Source organism: Hydra viridissima, unplaced genomic scaffold (assembly GCF_058129835.1).
Source record: "Hydra viridissima isolate aposymbiotic clone 2 unplaced genomic scaffold, HvirCarnegie_v1 scaffold_6, whole genome shotgun sequence".
In the NCBI taxonomy this organism is placed as follows: Eukaryota; Metazoa; Cnidaria; class Hydrozoa; order Anthoathecata; family Hydridae; genus Hydra; species Hydra viridissima.
Window position 1 is genome coordinate 15,474,355 of NW_028324305.1, and position 23,755 is coordinate 15,498,109.

General features: G+C 28.5%; 1 protein-coding gene and 1 pseudogene across 3 annotated transcripts in view; one reads left to right on the top strand and one right to left on the bottom strand.

Moving 5' to 3' along the window:
• Positions 1–36: 36 nt before the first annotated feature.
• On the top strand, positions 37–3,125 carry LOC149887212 (sterile alpha motif domain-containing protein 3-like; annotated as a pseudogene). The gene is made up of 9 exons (XR_016453705.1): positions 37–245; positions 340–532; positions 676–931; positions 1,262–1,370; positions 1,560–1,715; positions 1,926–2,136; positions 2,362–2,548; positions 2,632–2,711; positions 2,813–3,125. The product of XR_016453705.1 is annotated as a sterile alpha motif domain-containing protein 3-like (transcript).
• A 1,703-nt stretch (positions 3,126–4,828) lies between these two features.
• Positions 4,829–23,755, bottom strand: part of LOC149887213 (metal cation symporter ZIP8-like) — a 29,285-nt gene continuing 10,358 nt past the window's right edge. Inside the window, exons 1-11 of one of the 2 annotated variants that reach the window (XM_090090109.1) lie at positions 21,731–21,746; positions 21,250–21,611; positions 20,868–21,146; positions 16,010–16,372; positions 13,957–14,122; positions 13,434–13,603; positions 13,054–13,308; positions 9,724–9,762; positions 9,228–9,480; positions 8,916–9,103; positions 4,829–5,466 (exon numbers count right to left, since the gene is read on the bottom strand). In XM_090090109.1, coding sequence (XP_089946235.1) covers positions 5,326–5,466; positions 8,916–9,103; positions 9,228–9,480; positions 9,724–9,762; positions 13,054–13,308; positions 13,434–13,603; positions 13,957–14,122; positions 16,010–16,372; positions 20,868–21,146; positions 21,250–21,462 — 2,067 coding nt within the window. In that variant the 5' untranslated portion in view covers positions 21,463–21,611; positions 21,731–21,746 and the 3' untranslated portion in view covers positions 4,829–5,325. Of the gene's footprint in view, positions 5,467–8,915; positions 9,104–9,227; positions 9,481–9,723; positions 9,763–13,053; positions 13,309–13,433; positions 13,604–13,956; positions 14,123–16,009; positions 16,373–20,867; positions 21,147–21,249; positions 21,612–21,730; positions 21,747–23,755 lie in introns of those variants that run through there. The other variant, XM_090090108.1, reaches the window with a different exon arrangement.

Consider the following 23,755-nt stretch of genomic DNA (forward strand, 5'->3'; position numbering starts at 1 on the left):
AATATCTTATTTAATGTAATGATTGTAAATGAAAATGATTATCTGTTGTTGATGTTGTTGTTATACGGAGAGTATTAATTTCATCAGTCTTTAAATCATACATATTAATAATTTAGATTAAAGTTATTTACTTTTTATTTAGTTTAGTTATTTCTTAAAAATGTATAACTTCAAAGTTTGGACAAGCGACAGAGTTCAGAAAAAAACTTTTGTTGCTGATAATTTGTTAAGTTTAAAGACAAAAGGTTGTTTTTATATTTACAATACCGTTATATTTAATAAAGATTATGCAATTTTATTGATTTATGTAGTAATATAAATATTGTTTTTTCTTTACAGCACAAAGAAAGTTCAACTTGATCAACCCTCTTGTGATAGTTTTGAATTCTGATGGCACAGAAATAGATGACGATGAGGTGCTATTGCATTGTGTAAATGAAATTTTAATTGTTCTAGGGGCTGAACAACTTTGGACTCATGAAATACCTGTCACTTCAAGGTCTGAGCAAACAAGGGAGTTCAAATTCAATAGGTTAATAATTTTATGAACTTGCTATGAATTTTAAACATTTCATTGTATACCTATGTTCTAAGTTATTTAGTCATTTCTTCATTATAGTTGGTAATTATTACTTTTTTTAAATTAAGCATATTATATTTAGTAAATTGTTTTAGATTTTTTTACTAATTCTGAATTTGTGCCCCAACCTTGTGCAGTTATATCTGATAACAGTTTAACGCCATTGCTTGATATTAAATCAACAACGAACGAGAAAACATTGCTTGTGTTTCCTTTTGTGTATAGCATGCCCGTTCTTCCCCAACATATTTCTGTAGCCCTACAAAAAGCAAAGGACAAGGCTTCATTAGAGCCATTTGCAGAGCATTCTCTTGTGAGAATATTATTTGAAGATCTTATACAATATGATCTGTAAGTTTTTAAATTTTCTTTTATTATGTAGTTAAATCATCGTCATTATTGTCATTATTTTAACATCATTGTTTGTTGTTGGCCCAGGTAGAACTTTTACAGGCGTTAGTTTTTTCAAGAACGCATCTCACAGAATAGTGGGTAATTGTGTTAACAGAACTAAATTCCTTCTGTACAGAATGAATGAATTGAACTGTTTTGAAACTGTTAACACATATATTCAATTTATTTATAGTTACTGAGGCATATAATTAGAGATTTAATTATATGTTTAAAATACAAAGTTTTGAAGGGATTAAATTACCAATAAATAATATATTTATTATTTAGCTACCCATCATCTGTGATGTACAATAGTGTATGTTCTGCTATTGTATGAACATATCCAAATCTATGTGACAGTGTCATAGTTATGAAAGGCAAATCATCGAAGTTATATGTGAGTATTTAAATAAATTCTTATAAAATCTAAATCTTGTTAGGTTATCTCTAAGAATGTTTACATATATGTATGGTGTAAAACTGTATAATATTTACTTTCTAGGCAAACTTTATGATTTATATGAATATAAATTCATAAATTTATATGCATATAAGGATTTATATGTATATAAATTCTCTATTTTAGGTAACATGGTTGGATAGTCTAAGAACTAAATTTAAATCGGAACGTGCAAAATATTCTAATGATGAGTCTGTTATAGCTCATAAAAAGTTTGCATCCAAAAGGATACACAGCCAGCTGATTAATGATAATCAACCTGTAAAGATAACTAGAGTAGAGGTACTGCAATTTATTTAATTTTAAACCAGCATTGTGCCAACTCAAATTTGACTGACTTTATTTTATATATCTTTATTTATTGCAATAAATAACTTTAATAGCTAATTTTTAATGGAAGGTAATATCCAAGTACTACTCTGATAAAATTTGTAATTACTTTTTTGTAAAAATTTTTTTGTAAAAATTTTCATATTCGGATTTATGTTGCAGGTTTCAAATGACTCTTTAGAAGATTCTTCAAGTGTAGAGCAACATGTAATATTAATGTTAAAGGAGCACAGTAAACATTATCCTGACACGACTATTATATCTGATAGAATGAGCCGTACCTATGTATCAAGAAGAATTTTTATCAAAACCAATACTACAAGTCATATTGCAAAGGTTTCCTTGTTTAACAATGGAAATTGAGGTTATTTTTGTGTTTTTCAATAAACAAACTATAAACATTTATTGTTTACTTTTTCATTTTTGACATTCCTTTTGCATAATTCCTAATTATTATAATTATTGCAATTAATGTTATTATCATTATATATATATATATATATATATATATATATATATATATATATATATATATATATATATATATATACAAATATTTTTACTAGAAATACTAAAATGGTATTAATGCTCATTTTAGTTCGAAGAAGCAAAACGAATCACTGGTTTAGATTTGAAAATTAAGATAATGTTTTTTCAAAATCGTTCAGACAAAATTTTGGACATTTGCAAATCAAAGTTGCCTTCAATAAAAAAAACATTGTTTTTGCAAACCGTCAATATTTTATTAAATGGTATTGGTGCATCATCAAATGTTGATATTGAAGGTATATAATAAATGTATTCTTTGTAGTATAGACTATTTTTTTGCACATGTTTATAATATTTTTGCACATGTATATAATATCAGGTCAGAGAATATCGGCTTCTTTGCTTCTTTTACCAGTTGTATTTGGTGAAGACATCGATCGCTTCTTTTCTTTAAATAAGGTTGTATATCAAGTTTGTAGTCTTTATTACTAACGATTTTATTATGAATAATTGTTAATGAAATTAGTACTTTAAAAATTTATACATTTTTGTAATTTCAGAATCCACAAGTTTCCACTCCATCAATAACCATCAGATGTGCAGGCGAAGCAAATGTTTTTAACGTTGATGATGCCGAAATAAACGTAATGCTCGACGGCATATTAATAGCAAAATCCAAGACAGTATTAAGTGTACGAAATTGCATTTGACGCAAAACTTAAAAAAACATTAGAATTTGTTGCAAGCCATGTTTGTGGCGTTTCTAGCTACATTACAACACCATTTAGTCAAAGAATTTTGAACAAACTTTTGTAATAATAGATAATTTCTATAAAAATATAACTTAAAAAAAATAATTTGTATCTCAATAAACACGAGTGAATTAATTACAATTTCCATATAATACTTTAAACTAGACATACTTTGACCGGTTCCACAATTAAACTAAAGCTGCAATGTAAATTCGCGTGATAAATATTTATATTTCTGCCCTAATTGGGTAGATTTTTAAATCTTGGGTGGATTATTATACCCTTGTTAAGGGTAGATTTTAAAAAAAAAAGTTATGGTATATTTTTCTACCCATAGGGTCGGATATACGAAGTACCTCTACGGGTAGAAAATTCTACCTTTTTTTTTTAGTGTGTATTGGCGAACAAGCGTTTGGCATATTTATGCATGAACAACTTTTGGTTCAATTTGTTCTCATAGATTCAGAGAGTTTTATAAGAATCCCGACATTGTCTGTGATCTGAGTACAGACCAGCGTAAACTTTATGAGTATTGTGTTGGAATAGCTAAAGGTTCCATTTCTATAAAGTATGCAAACATGAAACCTGGTCCATTCTGTCATGCACGGTGTTCAACTCTTGCTTTAAGAATTATGATGGTTTATGCAAGAACTGAAATACCTAGAAATGATTTGAACTGCATTACAAAGTATATAATCCAGGTTTACTGTCCTATGTGGTTTGCTGTAAAAAGTTTTTTTTCAGAGGGAGGTTCGGATTAACTCTATACCAAACAACAGTGTAGGTCAAGAAACAGGATGAAAGAATTCAAATTGGTTTGAAAAGAGCGATAAAAAAAAAAAATTTAAAAATCCTTATTCATTTTATTGCTACACCATTAGCAGATGAAACACAGTGAAAAGAAAACTTGTTAGAACGAGAGCATTGTTAACTGTGTAGATGAAGTATTTGCTTCTGATCTAATTGACATGCTGGCGTTCTTCACATTTAAAAGAGGTGTAAAATACTTGTTCAAAGTTACTGATTTATTCTCTAAACATGGTTGGTTAATTCCACCAAAAGCAAAACAGGCAAGACAAGTGCAAAAGCCTTTAAAAAGCTCTTCAATTAACAAAAACCGACTAAAACTTGGGTTGATAAAGGTAAAGAGCTTTTTAATAAAAATGTTCAAAGCCTAGATGAACCGTACTCTACAGAAAATGAAGAGAAGTATTTCACAGCCAATTCAACTCATTTATACATAAACGTTTTGGGTGATCCAGGTAAACAACACAAAAATTCCATACACTCTTCGATTAAAAAGATGACACCAGTTGAAGTTAGCACTAAAAATAATGAAAATACACAAATTTTTCAGAATCTGATTTTGGATTTTTAGTTTTACCAAGACATTGTTTTCAGTGGCTGTAAATGTATGCGAGAAACCTATAAGCTTTTTATGCTGCATCACTTTTGAGAATGCGTATTTCATTCTATTTTCTTGTGAATCCCGAGATAACGCCGTCAGCATAATTAGTCAGCATAATTAACACTTAACTTTTCGGCAGCTTCTTTAAACTCAGCACCTTTGATTAAAATTCCGCAAGAAATCCGACTAAAAAATCCAAATCTATTTTATACTCGGTTATGCGACAGGAAACTTCACAACTCATCCAATATTGGTAATTTTTCATGAATGATGTAAACTTCATATAAACTAATATTGGTAATTTTTCATGAATGATGTAAACTTCATATAAACTAAAAATTTACTTCATGAAAATTGGATGTAACGCTCAAGGGGACAAAACACCTGCTCCAATCAAAAAAAAATAAAAAAGAGGATTTTTTTTAACACTATCTTTCAAGTTCTCTTTTCCCAATTACTTTTGATGCTACATTAACTTTATTAACATCATTTCCAATAAAAAAAAATTTGGATTTAGTAAAAAATTTTGATTACAGGAAATTAATTTAAGTGTTAAACTCCTTAAAAAATTTATAAAAAAAAAAAATTTTACAAAAATAGTGTAAAGAAAATAATTTGATAATAAATTTTCATGTCCATAATAAATAAGTTCAAGTCATATTAAATTCAGCCAAGCAACGGCGAAAGACGTTTTTCACCGGTCAAAGTTACTTCTCACCAGCACTGAAAAGAAACTTTAAACGAGATTTTCATTAATATAGAAAACAAAGGAGATTTTTAAGTTGAAGCTTGTCCTGTCTTGAAAGTCGCAACGATCAAATATTCGGACAAAGATCTAACCGTTTTACAGATTACTCCGTAGGAAGTTTTATCGGTTTCTTTAGTTGAACGTTGTCACTGTTGTGTCGCGTTGCTAAAAACTCTCCATAATCTTTTCTTCATATGCGGCCAAACAAAACATGATGCCAAATCCTAGAAGCATACCAAGTAGACCAAGAATCGTTGCTGAGCATGGCCTTGTTTTCATCAAATCGTTTTGAAGTACTTGAGGTAGCTATACAAAAATGCAACAAGCAAAATTAAAATTTTTTTACCACAGTATTTTAATTGCCGCTGATTTTTTTGCTTGTTTTAAAACAAGCAAGGTTACTACACTTTAAGAATAAGGAGATTTTTAATGGGAAAAAAAAATCTTCAAAAAACATTTTTGTTCAATCTTCAGTTTTCTTTCAAAATCTTGATAAGCATCAACGTTTCATAATACAAAACATTTTATCACTTTTATCATTAAACTATGTCAAATAGTGTTTTAAGAAGTGAACTTGGCTGACCTGAGAAAACCCTTGACCCAATGGAACAACAATATATTGTCGCTGAAATCTAATCTTAAAGGACTGAGAAATTCGAGTTCAAAAATTATTACTTTATAATTATGATAACAATTACAAATGACAGACAAACGACAAATAGAAATTATGAGTGTTTACTTTTTATGTTAGTCCTAATTTGTTTCCAAAATAAGCCTCAACAACATCATTGAATTTCCTGAGAGTGAAGATGATTGCCATTGCATGGATTGTTGCTTGTCTCTCATCAAATTGTTGAAGAGAATAAGGTTTTTTTAGAATTTTCTGATACCCTGGATCTTCTGCTGTCCACCATGATAAGGCTGTACAACAACTTTTGTTTCAGTCAGCCATTTTGAAACATCTGGCCATGTTTCTTTGAGAAACTTTAAAAGATGATTTACAACCCCCCCCCCCCCCCAATGCTTAAGATGCTATACAACCCCCCAAATGATCAAAAGAAGTTCCATTTGAGGTATCAAGTCAAGAACAAATGATTTTTCAGAGCTTGAAAAAAGAAATGGAATGTAAATGACATTTTCAAAGGCTTTTGCATTTTTCATATCAGCCCAGGAATCAGTAAAAGTTTTATGACATGCATTCAAAGATTCAATAGTTTGAGGTGAGCAGTATAGCTAAGACTTTTTGGAACCAACAACAAGGATGCATACTTGAGTGTGATTGAATGCCACAAATAATATTTGCCATTTTCATATCGTGTGAGAGCAAATATTTAACTTCATGAGCTTTGATCAAGTTGAATAGAATGACTACATTTTCATATTACAAAAACTTAAAAACATTTTGATATAGAAAGTAAATAAAAACAAATTTGCTTGTCTCAACCAGGTTTGCAAAATCTCAAAAATATCAGGGGTGTTTTATCAATAAAATGATTCAGTCACAGCTTTCTTAAGAAAACCAATCACATGACAGCTTTCTTAAGAAAACCAATCACATGACAGCTTTCTTAAGAAAACCAAACACATGACAGCTTTCTTAAGAAAACCAAACACATGACAGCTTTCTTAAGAAAACCAATCACATGACAAAAAATATGCTTTGTAGAGCATGTGTTAAAGATAAAAAACATATTATTAGACCCAAAAAATTCCAGATTTTGCTACTTATTTTGATTTTTTGGGAGTTATGGCTGTTCACTTTTTTGTTATTTTTTTCGCCTAATTTAACTTCCTACCACTTTTTATCTTAGATTAAGAACATTTTAAAAATGTAAATAGTTTTGAATAATTTTTTTAATTTGAGGCATGGCAAATCTTATTAATATAAAGAAAAATATTTAATGTTGACTTATACTGTCATTTTCAGAGGTTTGCATTTTTAATTGTCTTTACAACTTAAACAATGTAATTTCAGTTGTTTTTAAGTGTTTTTTTTTTTAATTTCTGACAGTCAAATACAAATTTATTAATGTTGCTGTTTGTTTAGGATTGACGATGGGTAAAGTGAGTGATGTTTCCCCACATAAATTGGCTAAAAAAGATTTTATTCTGCAAGAAACAGGTCACACCCAGAGGAATATTGTTGAGATTATAAATGTCTCCCAGGCTACAGCCAGAAGGATTAATATCAAACGTAAACTAAAGGTCAAATTGAAAGCACAGATGAGCCATTGTGGTTGAAAAAGATAACAAGAGCCAAAGATGACAGAAAAATCAAGAAAAATTGCTGAACAGAATTGAAAGATGCTAGAAAGAAAACTGAAAATCATATTGAAAGACCATGGCATCAACATTTTACTTGGATCCTTGAAAAGGAGAAATTATGAACTAAGATTTAAGTCCAGAAAACTAAAAAAAAAAGAAGCCAAATCTTACATCTATGATAATTAAAATATGTCTTGCTTAGGCTAAGAACCACTCTGCTTTTTTTTAAGATGACTGGATTAAGATAAATTTTCTATTTTTTCATATCAGACAAGTAATATTTTAGAATTTTAGAGTCTACAAAAGATGTTATTCCATCAACTGATCTTACCCCAATTGATTTTATTAGTACTTGATAGAGTATTAAATAGTAATACTGATTGCTTTGTGCAGATTGTATTCAGCAATGAATCTACCTTTGAGAATTTGGTAGACAAAGTCAGGTGTGTCATGGACCAGGAGAACAACACAATCTGGAATGCATAGTGAGCACTATGAAGTCCCAGCATCTATAATGATATGGTCATGCATACCAAGCAGGGGTTCCAGTCAGCTTTGCATTGTTTAAGGAACTATGAAACAACATCAGTACCATACTTTCCTGTAGACCAGACTTATTCCACAACTACAAAAAAGGTTTCCCAGTGATGAAAGAACAATGGTGCTCTTTGCCACTCTGCAAAAATTATAAAGACATTTCTTGCCAGTGAGAATATCCCACTAATTTAATACTCTGGCAATTCTCCTGATTTGAACCCTATTAAAAATCTATGGGAATTTGTCAAACACAAAGTCTGTGCTGACATAATAATAAATAAGCAAAAGCTCACAGAACAACTGATTAAAGTTCTGGTGTCAAAATCCAAATCTTAAAGCAAAAACATTACAGTGCATAAATAGTATGCCATGGCATACCAAAGCTCTTTTGAAGTCAAGAAGAGTCAATACCAATTACTAAATTTCATAACATGCTTTGAATATGTCAGTATATAGATTATGAAACTAAAAAGTTGTGATTGTTGTGCTTTTTGGACACACAAAAATGGAAAATATTGAAAACTGAGTTCCAGTTTAATAATGAGACAGTATAATAATATGTAAACATAACCCAATATGATGGAGTCTGTGACTTCTTAAAACAATATTTCACATAGTTAATAATGAAAGTGATAAATTATTTAGCATTATATAATACTAATGCTCATTAAGATTTTGAAAGAAAACAATTCTGAAGATTGAACAAAAATGTTTTTTGAAGATTTTTTTTCCATTAAAAATCTCCTTATTCTTAAAGTGTAGCAATCTTGCTTGTTTTAAAACAAGCAGGTATCATGCAGTTAAAACATGAATATTATAATTTACTCTATTCAATACTTTTCAAATGTATGCAAATGTTTTAAAAACCATGACGAAAGATAAAGACCACAAAAAAAGACAAAACATTATCACTGAAGGAAAAATGGTATCACTGAAGAAAAAAAAAGATTTACCATATCTACCAGAGCAACATACAGAAACAAACCAGCAGTAACAGAAAAAATCCAAGGAGATGCATTCCATTCAGTTCCAAGTGAAACACCCAAGCATCCACCAGCAAATGCAGTGATAGAAGAAATAAAATGCATTATAAGAGCTTGTTTTATTGACAATCCAGCTGTTATCAGAATGGCAAAGTCACCTAAAGGAAAAAAACAAATGAAATTTTGTTCAAGTTCTTAGAAAACAAAAGAGTATATACATATCAGATTATATTTGAAGGAATATAAATTCATAAAAGCGCATTAGAAAATGATTGTACTTACTTAATTCATGAGGCAACTCATGCAAAAGGATTGCAATTGATGTACTGATACCTCCATTTATACCAGCAGGATCTGAATACGCTGCTCCCAATGCTACTCCATCCATAAAATTATGTATACCATCACCAACAAATATCATCCATACTACAGACTTAAATTCTCTAATTGGTATGGATTTTTTCGAAATTTTAAAACTGCTGTTTATTTCTTTAATGGCCACATTCACTTTATTGGTATTAGTAGATAGCTGATTCTAAAAAATTGCAAAAAACATCTTACACTTAAAAAATGTTCATGTTCAAACATGTTCAAGTCAAAACTTGCATTACAAGTTTTAACTTGCTTTAAAAATGAAAATCTGATGAAAATTGAGGTTAAGAATGAACATTAGCCAGAACACAATCCTTTAAACACTTAAACTTTTTAAATTAATTAATAACTAACTTCAAAAACTTTCATAAAAAACTTTCAAAAAATTTTAAAAAGGTTAACTTACAGATGTCTTTTCTTGTGACAATATTTCAACATTACAACTCTAATAAAAAATTATATTTAAATAAAAACAATAAGAAATCATTAATGTGTTGGTATTTAATGTTTATTTAATTCAAACATCTGTGTTTTCTTAAAACATTATTTGACATAGTTAAAGAATAAAAGTGATAAAATGTTTTGTATTATGAAACGTTGATGTTCATCAAGATTTTGAAAGAAAACAATTCTGAAGATTGAACAAAAATGTTTTTTGAAGATTTTTTTTTCCATTAAAAATCTCCTTATTCTTAAAGTGTAGTGACCTTGCTTATTCAAACATCATTTGGGCATATGAAACTTCATTAAAAGTAATGCATGTAGCTCATATATATGGACAAGTGGGAAAAATGAACCACTCCTTCTTAAAAACAAATTTATTGAAGAAAACTAATTGAACGCATCAATTTAGTTCTTTTCTTATATATAAGTAATAATATATCATATGTAAATAGGAGCTTATCATTTATAATTAGTTACTGGTAATTTATAACCACTAGGAGTATGATGGAGAAATTTATTTTTCTTATAAAATTTACATCATGATTTTTGATTAACAAAAAGACCACGAAAAAACAGTTTTTGCATCTCTCAAATTGAAAAAATGTAGTAATCTTTTTTTTGTTCAATAAAAATAGAGAAAAAGTAAAATGCTTTGATTTTTTTTTTTTTATATATTAGATAACTGATCATTTAATCATAGAATACATTTTATTAACTCTATAATGTCAGTGTAAATCAAAGTAAGATAAAAATAATTTATCATTCTATGATCAAATTATAAACATTGACTATGTAAACAGCCATTTCCTATATAATAAAATAACTTCCTTTTTAATAAGGTTTGATCCAACTTCCTGATGGTCAAGTTTTATTTATGTGATTGTTAAATAAAAAGTTTGAGTTTTAAGAACATTTTTACAAAATTTGCACTTTGAATTCTTTGGAAAATTCAAAAAAAGTCCCATGCCTCAGAACTTCTAATTGTGCTAACATCTTATCCATATTTATTGTTTTGTGCAACTAAAGTCTTTGATTAGCTCAGTTATATTAACTCATTATTTTTTTGAATTCAAACTTTTTAATTTTTTTTGACAGTTACCACTAAGCTCAGGCGTCTCAAAATGCTTCAAGAATTTTCAATCGAGATTTTTATTTCGAGATGATACAAGAAGTTACAAGATTGGGTTTGAAAATTCACCAAAATATATCGAAAATTTCGAGATTTTTTTGGAGTTTGTTTTGAGAGTTACGAGATTCTTTTTGAGATTAGTTATGAGAACCTTGTAATTCATCATTTCAAGATAGAGCAAGAATTTCAAGATATTATGAAATGTTACAAGTTTCTCGTAATGACTCATTAAAAAAAAAGGGATAAACTAGTTAACCCGTACAAAGTACACACTTTTGGGGCAATTGACGCGTGTGACAGCTGAATTGTTATTGTTTTTTTTTTTTGCTATGTAAACAGAGCTAAAAGTTTAATGAAATTAGTTCAAATTATATTAAATATATAATATTTTTTTGTTATTCAACAATATTATCATCTTTTTTACAAAGAACCAGGTAAGAAAACACTTTATTACTATATAATTTTATAAATTATTGTTTACTTTGTTGTCTTTTTACTTTAGTTCATTACTTAAAAACTTTTTTTAGTTTTTTGATAAGATGAAAAAGTTAAAAGTTAAAATTGAATGATGTCAGTGAAATAAACAGTGATATTTACACACACAAATTTGCATTTTCATGTAGATGAAATGTCATATTGAAGTAATTGGCTAACTGCAGTACAAATTTTGGTAATCATTTTGCAGGAAAGTGCAAGTTTTCTTTTGTAGTTCCTGGAACTTTTTAACGATCGGATGTATTTAACTATTGTCCTGGAAAATTTTTTTTTTGATTTTGATTTTATACTTTTAGTCTGACAACATGGTTCGTCCAAGGACAGAAATATGGAAGCACTTTACTGAGGAGTGAGTTATCAAGAATGGCATTGAGAAAGTTTTTGCAAAGTGCAACATTGACAACTGTAGCCATGTGCCCAATCTTACAGATGGAAACACCAGTGGTATCAGGCGTCACATGATTAGTTCTCACTCAGTGATCTGGCTAGCTTTGGAAAAAGAAAAGGCAGAGAAAAAGCGCCAAGGAGATGTTGCCTATCAGATTTCTAGAGCAGGTGAATTGGTGTTTTAAATCATTTTTATTAATCTTTATTAAACTATTTTTATTAAATATTAATTATTTCATTGTTGATTTAGGATTTTTGAATCATTTTTCTTTTGTTTACTTATGAATCCAAAGCCTTTTTAGTTTTTACAAAAAAAGATACATATTATTACTTTTTTAATTTTTAGTTATACGGCGAAGATGAGCGATACGAGGAAGAGTAAGGAGGACATACACCTAAAGTCTTGGATAGAGGCATTAAAAAGAGGATGTTGGTAGGACCATCAACACCTGAGAAAGCCAAAAACATTGATACATACATAAAGAATAAGCTGCAGGATAAAGAGCAGCTATATAGAAATTGCCAAGTTCTTGGCCAGATGCAACCTTCCCTTTAATCTGGTAGACTTTGAAAAAAGAGTCGAATGTTTCACGATGAGGACTGCCAATGGCTGCTTAGGTGGGCATAGAAATAGTCTTTTGTTATTTTAATCAAAATTTAGGTACAAAAATGAATAAAAAACCTTTTGTTCCAATAGTTTTCAATATATTTGAAAAATTAGAAAACTTGTCTCATAATATCTCGAAAAACATCAAAAAAATGTTTTAAGTCTCGTTAACTTCTCGTTATTCTTGTAATATTGTCATGTTTCGAGAAGGGAAATTTTGAGGCCAATTCTCAATCGAGAATCTCATTACTTCTTGTAACCTCTCGAAACTTGTGAAAACCATGATCCCGATAGAAACTATTCTCGAAACTCAGTGTCATTTCGAGATCTCGTATCCTAATGTCTCGTAACAAAAATAGTTTCAAGATGCCCAAGCTTAGTTACCATCACATGGGCTCATGACAACTAATAAAAACATGTAATGTGCATTATAAATTTTTTTTTGGATTTAAACAAATTTTTAAGTAACACCTAAGATTTAAGCAAATTTAAATGTAATGAACGCCTGTTCAAAAAACATTTGCTTACTTTGCAAAAAATGTTTGCTTATTTGGTATGTTGCTAAAATTTTAGGTGTTACTTTATTAGCATACATATATAAAAAATGTATATATTTCTAATAAAATGCAAAATGTAGTTTTATATTGAAGCATCTATCAAAGCAAATAACTTACAATATCTGACGCAGGCTTTTCACATTCTTCATTACTAATAATAATCCCTTGAGAATTATGATTGTTATCAACTTGATTCGAAGAACTTCCACCATGAGAGTGGGAATGACCTGTACCAAATGCATGCATTATTATTTCAAATGCAAAGAATACATAGATTCCAGCCAAAATGAGGCAACATTTCCATAAGGAGCTGTTTGGGGAAAAGATGATGTTTGAAGTGTCACTTTCGCCATGATTATGTATGTCTAATGCCTAAAATGTAACAATATTCAACTTTTATACAGCTTTTTATATGTGGAATGTAAGAATGTAAAGCATAACTGCAAGTGCTGAAATAAACTATTTTTTGTTTAAATTAGGTCAAGGTAACTACTTGCATCAGGTAAAAGATGCAGAATTCCATCACCAACTAATACTCCAACACCCATGCTGATAATAAATAAAAGAACCAAAGGGAACCAGTTCTTTTTATTCATAGGAGAAGCAATCAAACCAATAAAAGAACCCAAGTTGATTATAAAAATTGCAACCATCGTCACAACCCATGCTAAAAACATTTTAGCAAAATGAAACTTGGCATTGAAAAAAATGCCATTGAAAATTAAAACAGTTATGAAACCAGTAAAAAATATATTTCATGAAATCCTTTCTGCCAAAAAAAAAAAAAGTAGAAAAAAATATTCATTTTTAAAGACTATTACTAATATTAATAGTTTTATAAATCAATTTATTTTTTCATTGATTTATAAATATACTTTACTAAATATGCTAAAAATTTTAAACATGCTCATCCAGCTACACTCAAAACACCTTTTTCAATTTTACACCGCTAATAATTCAGTTGAAGATTAAACCAAACAACAAACAATAAAAATGAATTTCTGGAAAAACTTTACATACGTTTCCAGTTGACACTACTTTTGCCTTCAGTTGCTACGCTTTGGGTTGATACACAGTATCCACTTTCAATCTGCTGGACTAACGCAGGACAAATAACTTGAAATTTATCTTTTTCAATGCTTTCAAAAACATTGAAAACCGAAAGAATATCTTCAGTAGTATAGCACTAGTGTAAAAAACCATACAACCTTATAAATATATATATATATATATATATATATATATATATATATATACACATATACATTTATATACACATATATATACATATATATATATATATATATATATATATATATATATATATATATATATATATATATATATATATATAATTATAATTAATTATAATATAATTTTAAAAATTTACACACGCACAAAACACACACAGATACACACACATATACATGTTATGCTTAACAAGCCAAATTGCATAATAAACCCAATATGCACAAAATATGATTAAAACTGTATGTATTGGTGTATATATTACTTTTTGAATTTTTTGTTATAAAAATTTATTCTCTGATTGTTTTTACCTTTCATTTTGCTTTTGTAAGATTTATTGAAATATTTAAAACAACTTATGTGATAATCTGAATTGCTATCACCTCAGGTAACCTGATTGCATGCAAAGAGCCTTTTAAATTGCTGCTTTAAAACAGAATCAAGTTTCTTTAAATTTTATGATACACAATTTTAGCGTATCTGTTGCAGCTCTCATTTGATCTTGAAAAGATCTATTGTTGTGAAAAGATTGTTTTGCTGAAAAACACCAAAAAAAAAACTGAGATTATCTTTAGTATTGAAGAGTTTACTACAGAAATTGTGAATACAAAAAGCAAAATCAGTATTTGCATCAAATATATGAAGTATAAATGGTGATTAAACTTTGTTGGATCAGAAACCTGGAAAAATATCATTGCAGAAGATTTATGAGACCAGAAATATTAATTTGGATTATATAAATGTTTTTGACCAGCATGCACTTATTTCAAAATATGTTGAGATTTTTCAAAATATGTTGAGTTTATCAACTCCATATGGGTAATTCCGTATCAAATTATCCAGTCCATTGAACCATTTTTATTTCATATTTTGACACTTGATTCCTATTTATGAGTAAACATTTTATGACATCTTAAGAGTTTTTAAAAACAAAATTTAATTTTTAATCAGAATTCAAATATAATACTTAACCAGAATTCTATTTGCAAGTTTTTTTAGTAATTTATTGAAAAAAGTGGTATACCTTTGAAATGATAATTCTATGTTTCTATTCTTTTTCCAGTTTGATTTTTGTGACAAGTAAGTTTATAAGTAACTAAGAATATTAAAAGTAAAGAAAACATTTCCTACACAGTGGGAACGTATTGAGATACTTGACCCAGACATTGTTTTATATAAATAGTTATTTTTTCAATGTTTAAGCATGTTTCTTCATATATTCATATATATAGTTCTCTTCGTATTTCAGCATTCTAAGTGCAATTTTTAAATTCTGATTTAAAAAAACAGGAAAATTTTTTTTTAAAATTTTTTGTGAAAACCAGGTAACTCTTGGAAACTGGGTCAATATTAAAATTGTAATCTCTAGGAAATTGCTCAACACTTTGATCCAAAATTTTTTCTGTGAACTTTTCTTTATAAAGTGCAATTATTTAAGAAGTTTAAAGAGAATCTTAGGAAACATTTTTCAAAATTTCTAAAAATACGGGTGATTTTATTTGGAATTATATAACAGTATCAGCAAAGACAGAGATCATACTTCATTTCAAGAGACAACTTTTGCTTCATGTTTGCCTAAAATTGTGATAACTAACTGTGGGAGTTATCACAGTTTTAGGCACACATGAAGCAAAAGAAAGTAAAATTTGATTAGATTTTTGAAATGAATTTAAGTTGACTTATGATGTTTCTATATTTATTTTGAAGACATACTTTAAAATTGGATAATATGAGAGATGTCCACATGGCAGAGTACATTAAATCTTCATAGAAATTTAACATGGGATATGAAAAGTTTTTAAATTTTAAACACAAAAGTAACTACCTTATCAAAAGACAGTTCAGCATTTCTTTTTTTGCGCTGTAATACTTGCTCTGCTGATCTTTTCTTTCTTCGAGTGAGGCCACTTGTGGAAGCTGATACACCAATACCTATGTTTAACTTCTTTAAAAGAGCTTCAAAGCTTTTGGATGACATTTGGCTTTCATTTCCATATTTATGAAAAATATCGTCAATAAAGTAATTACTAGGTGGTAGTGAAGTATCTTGTATGTTGCTGGTAGATGAGATGCAAAGTCCATTTAACAAATTAAGAATGATAAAAGAACTGACAAACTCAAATCCATTTTCATTAACATTATCCGATGATACATTCGCAGCATTTATAACATCTTCTGATTTAAAACACTGAATAAAAATTGCGTATATACTAGGGTGGTCACAAAAAATCAATATTTGAAATCTTAACAGAGGATCCCTCTAAATTGTATTACTTGACTAAAAAATGTTTTTCATGAAGCTTTAGCTCAATCTGACAATGCTAACCCATGCCTCATTGAGGTTGAAATCTTGAATAATTGGGAAATTTTGGAAAAAATCATTATTTTTTGTTTGTAAAATAAAATTAATTTTGTTTGTAAAATAAAATTAATTAATTTCATTAATTGATTTAATTGATCAATAGAATTGACTGACTTAATTATCTGTTTGAACTGCTTGTAACTGTTGACTTGTTATATATTTACTTATAAGATCTTTAACCAATAAATAACAATAATATGCTGGAACACCTGATGCAAAGTGCCTGATACTTCATAGTTAAATAGGACACTTAATGAGGATTTGTTAAATGAAAAATGTATTTTTTTGTTTTTTCAAAATATGCAAAAATTTTTATTTAAATGTTTCTTTTCTGTTATTCACAGACTTGTGGTCCTACAGGACTCGGCCAATGACTTAGGGATATTCATGGTCAGGAAAGAAATGTCACCATAGATTCTAATTTCAGCTCTTTTGGACCACATCCCACAGAGTTGCAACACTCCATCTTCACCTCTTCACTAGGGGCCAAAGAATGGGTGGAGGAGTTGGAACTTGCTTACAGCCATAAGCACCCTGAACATTGAGTCTGGGGTGGTTCAAGCTATAAGCACCCTGAACATTGAGTCCTGGGTAAAAATACCCCCAAGTGCAAAATTTGGTGCAGGTTGTTCCTCAGGTGTGGATTTGCACAAAGAACAAACTAACAGACATTCATTTTTATAGCATAGATTAATCAATCAAATAATTTTTAAAATTCTTTTTATATTGTATTTTTAATTGGGGAAAAAATAATAAAAACAATAAACAACATTATCATTATTTATAAAGGAACAGATTTTTTTATCATAATTTACTATATATAGTTTTTTATACATAAAACAACTGTCATAAAATTAATTTACACTTTAATTAACTGTTGAGAAGGCAGAGGCTTGATAAGGAGGCTTTTGAGCAACCAGTATTTGCCCAACATTCAGCCACTACTTGCAAAAGACCTTTTGTTATGCATGAGTTATAATCAGTTATTAATTTCACACCTTTTTCAGCTGTATCAATTATAACTCGTAATCCATTCACAGTTTTTTTACTTTTAAAATAGTCTTCATTATTACTCTGTAATTCTGGATGAACATGTAAAAAAATTCCATACTAATTTTGAATATCTTAAAAAAATTAATTGATTACGGTGAAATAAGATGGTCAAATTTTTTTTTCAAATATATTTTAGGTACTTCGTTTAACTTAATTGATGGTTTCATATTGCAGCAGTCAGCAAGTTTTTCATCTTTGGTTTTTAGAGATATTAGTTTAATTGTCTTCTTTTTATACAATTTGCTTAAATAATCATCAAATAAGAAAGCAGGCTGCTCTAGATTAAGGTACTATAAATGGTCGATAATTTTTGAAAGTGATATATCTGAGATATATTTATTAATTTTCATATGTTTTATTAAAGATTTTGTTAATTGTAAGTCCTGGTTTGGAGCAAGTGTAGTTTCGTGGCATTCACACAAATATTTGCGATAAATAAATAAATGTTGTGAAACCCTTTTTTCTCTAATACTATCAATATAAATTGTTCCCTAAAAAGGTATGCTTTCAATGCAGGGTTCGTAGCCAAATATTTATATAAAATTCCCTGACTTTTCCCTGACTTTTTTGATAAATCAAATGAGTTTCCCTGACCATTTTCAAGATTTGCAATGGTTTTTATAAAATGTTTAAAATTACTACTGTAATGAAATGCTAAAATTATACATGCTTTGAATGACAAAACTTATAAAACTTAGCTATTAAGTTGGATGTTAGTATGGATTTTATTATACATATTAGTATGGAACCTATTATTAAGGATGATTAAGAATGAACACTAAGAAGTTTCAGATGATCTTCAAGGAAAATCTAAATATTATGCACATAAAATTTAGTTTCAGATAATCTTCAAGAAAACCTAAATATTAAATATTAAAAAATGTTCAACTTTTAAAAAAGTTAAAAAGCTGCAGTCAAATTGTAAAAATAAAATATATATGTGGTCATATAAAGGTGTTCGATCACATGCCTTCCTATGGAACTCTGTAGGGTATTTTTTAATTGTCAAAATAAATGGGTAGCAGCACAAACAGAAACATGATAGATTAATTGTAAAACTTCTCAATCAGAATTCCCTGACTTTTCCCTGACTATCTGAAGAAAAAATAAAAACTCCCTGACTTTTCCAGGTTTTTCATGACTTTAGCCAAAATTGGCTAATTTTCCAGGTTTTCCAGGTTTTCCAGGTACAGTACGAACCATGTCAATGAATATATTGTCTTCTCCATCCACTTTGAGTGATAAAAAGCACCAGAAGTTGCAAACACAATGTTCTCTGAAGGGAAGCATCCCAAAAATATCAAACAAAGATTTATCAATTATTTGTAGTCATCCTTAGCCATATTTTGGCTTCATTTCATGACTTTTTATCAATGTTGGGCCAATCAGTTTGAAACATTTTGAAAATATCTGATTGAGGGCTTATATCTTTTCCCACTACACCTTTTCCATTTCAACAAAACACAAGTGCCCTTAATACAGTCAGTATTTACAGCAGTTGTATCAAAGCGCATTGGTTGAATCTTGTCCAATGTGTCCCACTGTTCAAGTGCTGAATACAAAGATTTTGTCACAGTACTCCTTGCAATATTTACTAACTAGGGAACTCCACATAACTGCTCTTCTTGTCCATAGCTAAATTAAACTGAAAGTCTTTTATAGTTTTTTTTTTTAAGTTATCTAGAAGTAATATCTTATCTCAGTGTACAACAGCTCTCACTAAATCTGAATTTATAAACTTTTGTTGAGTGAGTTTTCTTTTTTTTCTAAATTCTTCCGGGCGTAAGCAAATGATATTTACAATAAGTTACTGAGAGTCATGTCCTAAAGATTATTTTGTAGCTAATATTATTTAAGCTGTGTCTCTGTCTGAGATAGCACACCTACCTAATAAAAGAATAACTTTAAAATAAAATTAGTAAAAATGTAAGAGTTAGAGTTAGGGTTAAGTTAAGTTAAGCAAACAGATTGCTTTACTTTAACTAATTCAATTACTTTAATAATTTACAAAGATTACAATTGGTTTTATTTTAAAAGTACTTCTTCAATAGTATTTAAGTTATGATGTACTTTTTGCTTAATAGCAGAATTCACCCTTTCTCTAATGTATAAATATAAAAATGGTAATATCTCAGAAACTATAGGTTATAGCTAGATAATGAAAATAATAAAACTTGTAGAGAACAACCCAGTGAACAAAATAAGATCTAACTCTTGTTTCTAGGCTGAAACATTTTCATTTTACAAATAAAAAATTATGATTTTTTTTCAAAATTTCCTGTTTTCAAGATTTCAACATCAATAAGGCATAGGTTACCATTGTCCAATTAAGCTAAAACTTCATGAATGTCATTTTTAAATGTGTGTGTGTATGTATGTATGTATGTATGTATGTATGTATGTATGTATGTATGTATGTATGTATGTATGTATGTATGTATGTATGTATGTATGTATGTATGTATATGTATATATATATATATATATATATATATATATATATATATATATATATATATATATATATATATATATATATATATATATATATATAGATATGTACAGACAGATGTATGTCTGTCTGTACATATATATATATATATATATATATATATATATATATATATATATATATATATATATATATATATATATATATATATATGTACAGACAGATGTATGTATGTATGTATGTATCACAGTTTGTAAATTTGGGACCCTAATATCAAAAAAATAGTTACATAACACAAGAGATGACCAAAGAGTTCTCATAACATTTCTCTTGTACTTCAATAAGGTAAAATATAGCTTTGACCTTTTTGTAGGTCAAAGAATTGATGCTGACAATTCTTGATCACCTTTCTTTAATCAGATAACACATACAGATTTCCAGCTTTCTTCAAGTGTTTTAGAATAATTAGGCACTTTTAAATGTTAAGACAATCTTAACAAAAATGTTTAAAAGTAATTCACACAACATTTTCCAACAAAACAAAACAAAAAAACAAAAACAAAAAACAAAAAAAAGATTTTCTCATGTTACTGTTACTTTATATAATAATTTTTGGCAAACATCTGGGTAAAAAAACACATTTTTTTAACATTAGGGTCCAGTAAAAACTGAGACACACATACACATAACAACCAAACACTTAAACAATAGTGAAGTTTCTACGGACTTAACTGTGGAGAAAGCGTTTCGAAAGTAAATGACCAGCTTTCTCAATAGGACTTTTTGTGCATATATGATTTTAAAAAAAAAAATTACTTGGCTACTATTCAGATAACTTCCCAACGTTATATTGATATCACTTAAGATTTTATCCAAACTTCTTTTGGTAATATTAGGAGAACCGTATTTACTTTTGAACTCGTTATAAACGGAAGATATATTTAAAACGGAACCGAATTTTTTGCACTCGACACTAACTTCATCAACAGTTAATAAATATACAATACCGCTCATTAACACAAGGGAATCTTGAGAAGTATAATTTTCTTGTGACTTTACTTTACATAGTTTTATCAGATCATCAGATGTAAAACACTATAAAATAAAATTATTTGATGAAAGTGTAAGAACTACAGTGACAGTTCGTTTTTTGTAGTTTTTCTAAAAATAAAAACGAGTAAGTTTAAAATCATCTTACCATTTTACAAGAGTCAGATGATTCATTTTGACTGCATTTTCTAAAGTGAAGTTCACTCATAACGGTATTGATATCGTTTTGTGAAAAATATCCAACTTTTTCTAAACCCAAATGCTGTGTTATTCCTTCTAAAGCATCATTTCTTGAGTTATTAAAGTTTTCGACTTGAAATATACAAGAAAAAAAAACGAATAAAACTAGCCGCGACGTCATCTTTTCTTTGAAATGACTTTGTAACTATCTGGTAATTTAGATATGAATTTTTCTGTTTCTAAATCGATTTCACTATGTTATTCAGATTTTGATATCTTTTGCACACGGCCGCACCACAACCTCATCTGTCTGATTCGCTTTTACGAATACTAAAACAATACGTGGTATTAATTTATGTTAATACCAAGATAATTTAAGTAATTCCCGAAATAATATTTTGATTAAAAAGCCTCTGAGTAGGAATGAACGAAGCATTATTAAAAAGTACCCATAAACAATGAAGTTTGTTAACTTGCTGTCTCTTGTTAGAAACACGTTTTAAAAGTGAACAAGAAGCAACATAGCTTTGCATGTCTACTTTTTGTTACGTTATATGAAATCAAACAGATCCAAAACAAAAATTTTTGAATAAACTTTATGATCACAGCTTAAGAGTATTAAGTTAGTATAAATACCTAATGAAATAAATGAACCATTAAATTTCTGAAAGTCCTATATATTAACCCTTGCCCCCTTTGTATATTCTGAGAACTCCCCCCCCCCCCCCTCTGTATTTTTTAAAACTTGCTGTTTAGAGGCAAATCTCATAACTAACAGTAGTTCTAATCTAATTTTAATTTTAATGGTTTGATATTAGAACCGAAACGTTTGTGTAATATTAGAAATTTATTTTAAATTTTTAATATAAATAGAGGCAAATATATGGAACCAACAAAGATATTTGTTAGATTATTAATATTAAAAAATAAAAAAGCTTTGCATAAAAACCTAGTTTTCATCTTTGGCAAACTACCCGCTACCAATTTGATTTTTAAAATTTAGCTCACAAAAAGAATATTTGCAAAAAAGCTTAAAGCAAATATAGCGACTAATAAGAAGAAGAAAGAAATTTTTTTACCACTGAACCTCGTTTCTATTTTACTGACTCGTTTTAAAAATATACAGAACCGTAAAGTTACCATTTTGAAAATTACATGAACTTTATACAGAGATAATTCAGTAAACATAGTGAGCGCAGTCTTTGTAACCCGTCTTAAATACATCTTGTAGAAGACTTACAAGTGCTGTTTTTGTTCAAGATTATTTGAAGACATACCCTCTTATAAGCGAAGATGTCCCTGCAAAACATCTAAGTGATCATAAAATATTATTCATTAGACTATATAATAATATATATTAGATTAGAATAAAATGAAATCTAATAAACAGCTTTAAAAATATTTAAATGTAAATATAAAAAATTTTATAGTTTAACATGTAATTTTGCTTGATATATAATTCCTGTTTTTATTAAAACTGTTTTGCTTTTCGTTATGAATATTTTTCAAAATGGTAGCTTTTTCATACTTTTTAGGGTAAAAGGTTCACCGTTTTTGGTTGTTTTTTTTTTTCTCATTCAAAGGGTTTTTTTTTTTAACTTTTAATACGCATTAATAGTTAAGATTAAAACTTCTTCTTTCTTTCTGATTCTTTCAACAGATTTTGTTTTATACATTTCGACGAGAAAACTGAGGAAAGGATAAACAGCGTTACACAAAACCATTTTGAATGTGCTGAAATATACTTCCGTAAAAGGTGTATATAAGGTAATCGAGTTTAAAAGCCTTGTTTTCTTAAACATCCAGTATTTTAGCCAACGATGGAGACCATTATATTAGAAGAAGAAAATTTATGAGGTTCATAAATTTGCTACCAATACTGGGAATGTTTTCTATAAAATTTATTTTTTATGAAAAAAATTAAATAAAAACTCAGTTTTTAGGGGCGACAAAGAATTTTTGTTTATGTCTAAAGAGTGAGCAATTCAGCGTTCTCAACCTATTATTATTAAAAATTTTTAACATTTATAATTGGTGTTATGATCACTTCATACAATCAGATTATTTTAAAAAAATATTTTCAATATTTAGTTTTAAAAACAACAAGCATATAATTATGCGTAATAGTTATTACGTAATGTGTATGAAGTATTTAATTAGGTAACTTATGTAAATTATGCAACCTAAGCAAAATTATTATATAAACTGCGTATAAAAACAGGAACGCGCCTCAAATTGTATTTTATGTTTCGACATCAGAAGGTGAATCAAAGATTCCGATAAAATGAATTGCGAAAAACCAAACAGGTTTACACTTAAAATTATCAAATTGTTCAATCATTTAGCGACATTTCTTAGCTCTGCAAACAGTTTGAAGTTAATGGAAGATCGTTCTGCTGAGAAACACTCGTTAGTAATACTCAGCGAGGCAGTTTATGCACTCAAAATTACTTAAAAGTTCGTCAATCTTAAAT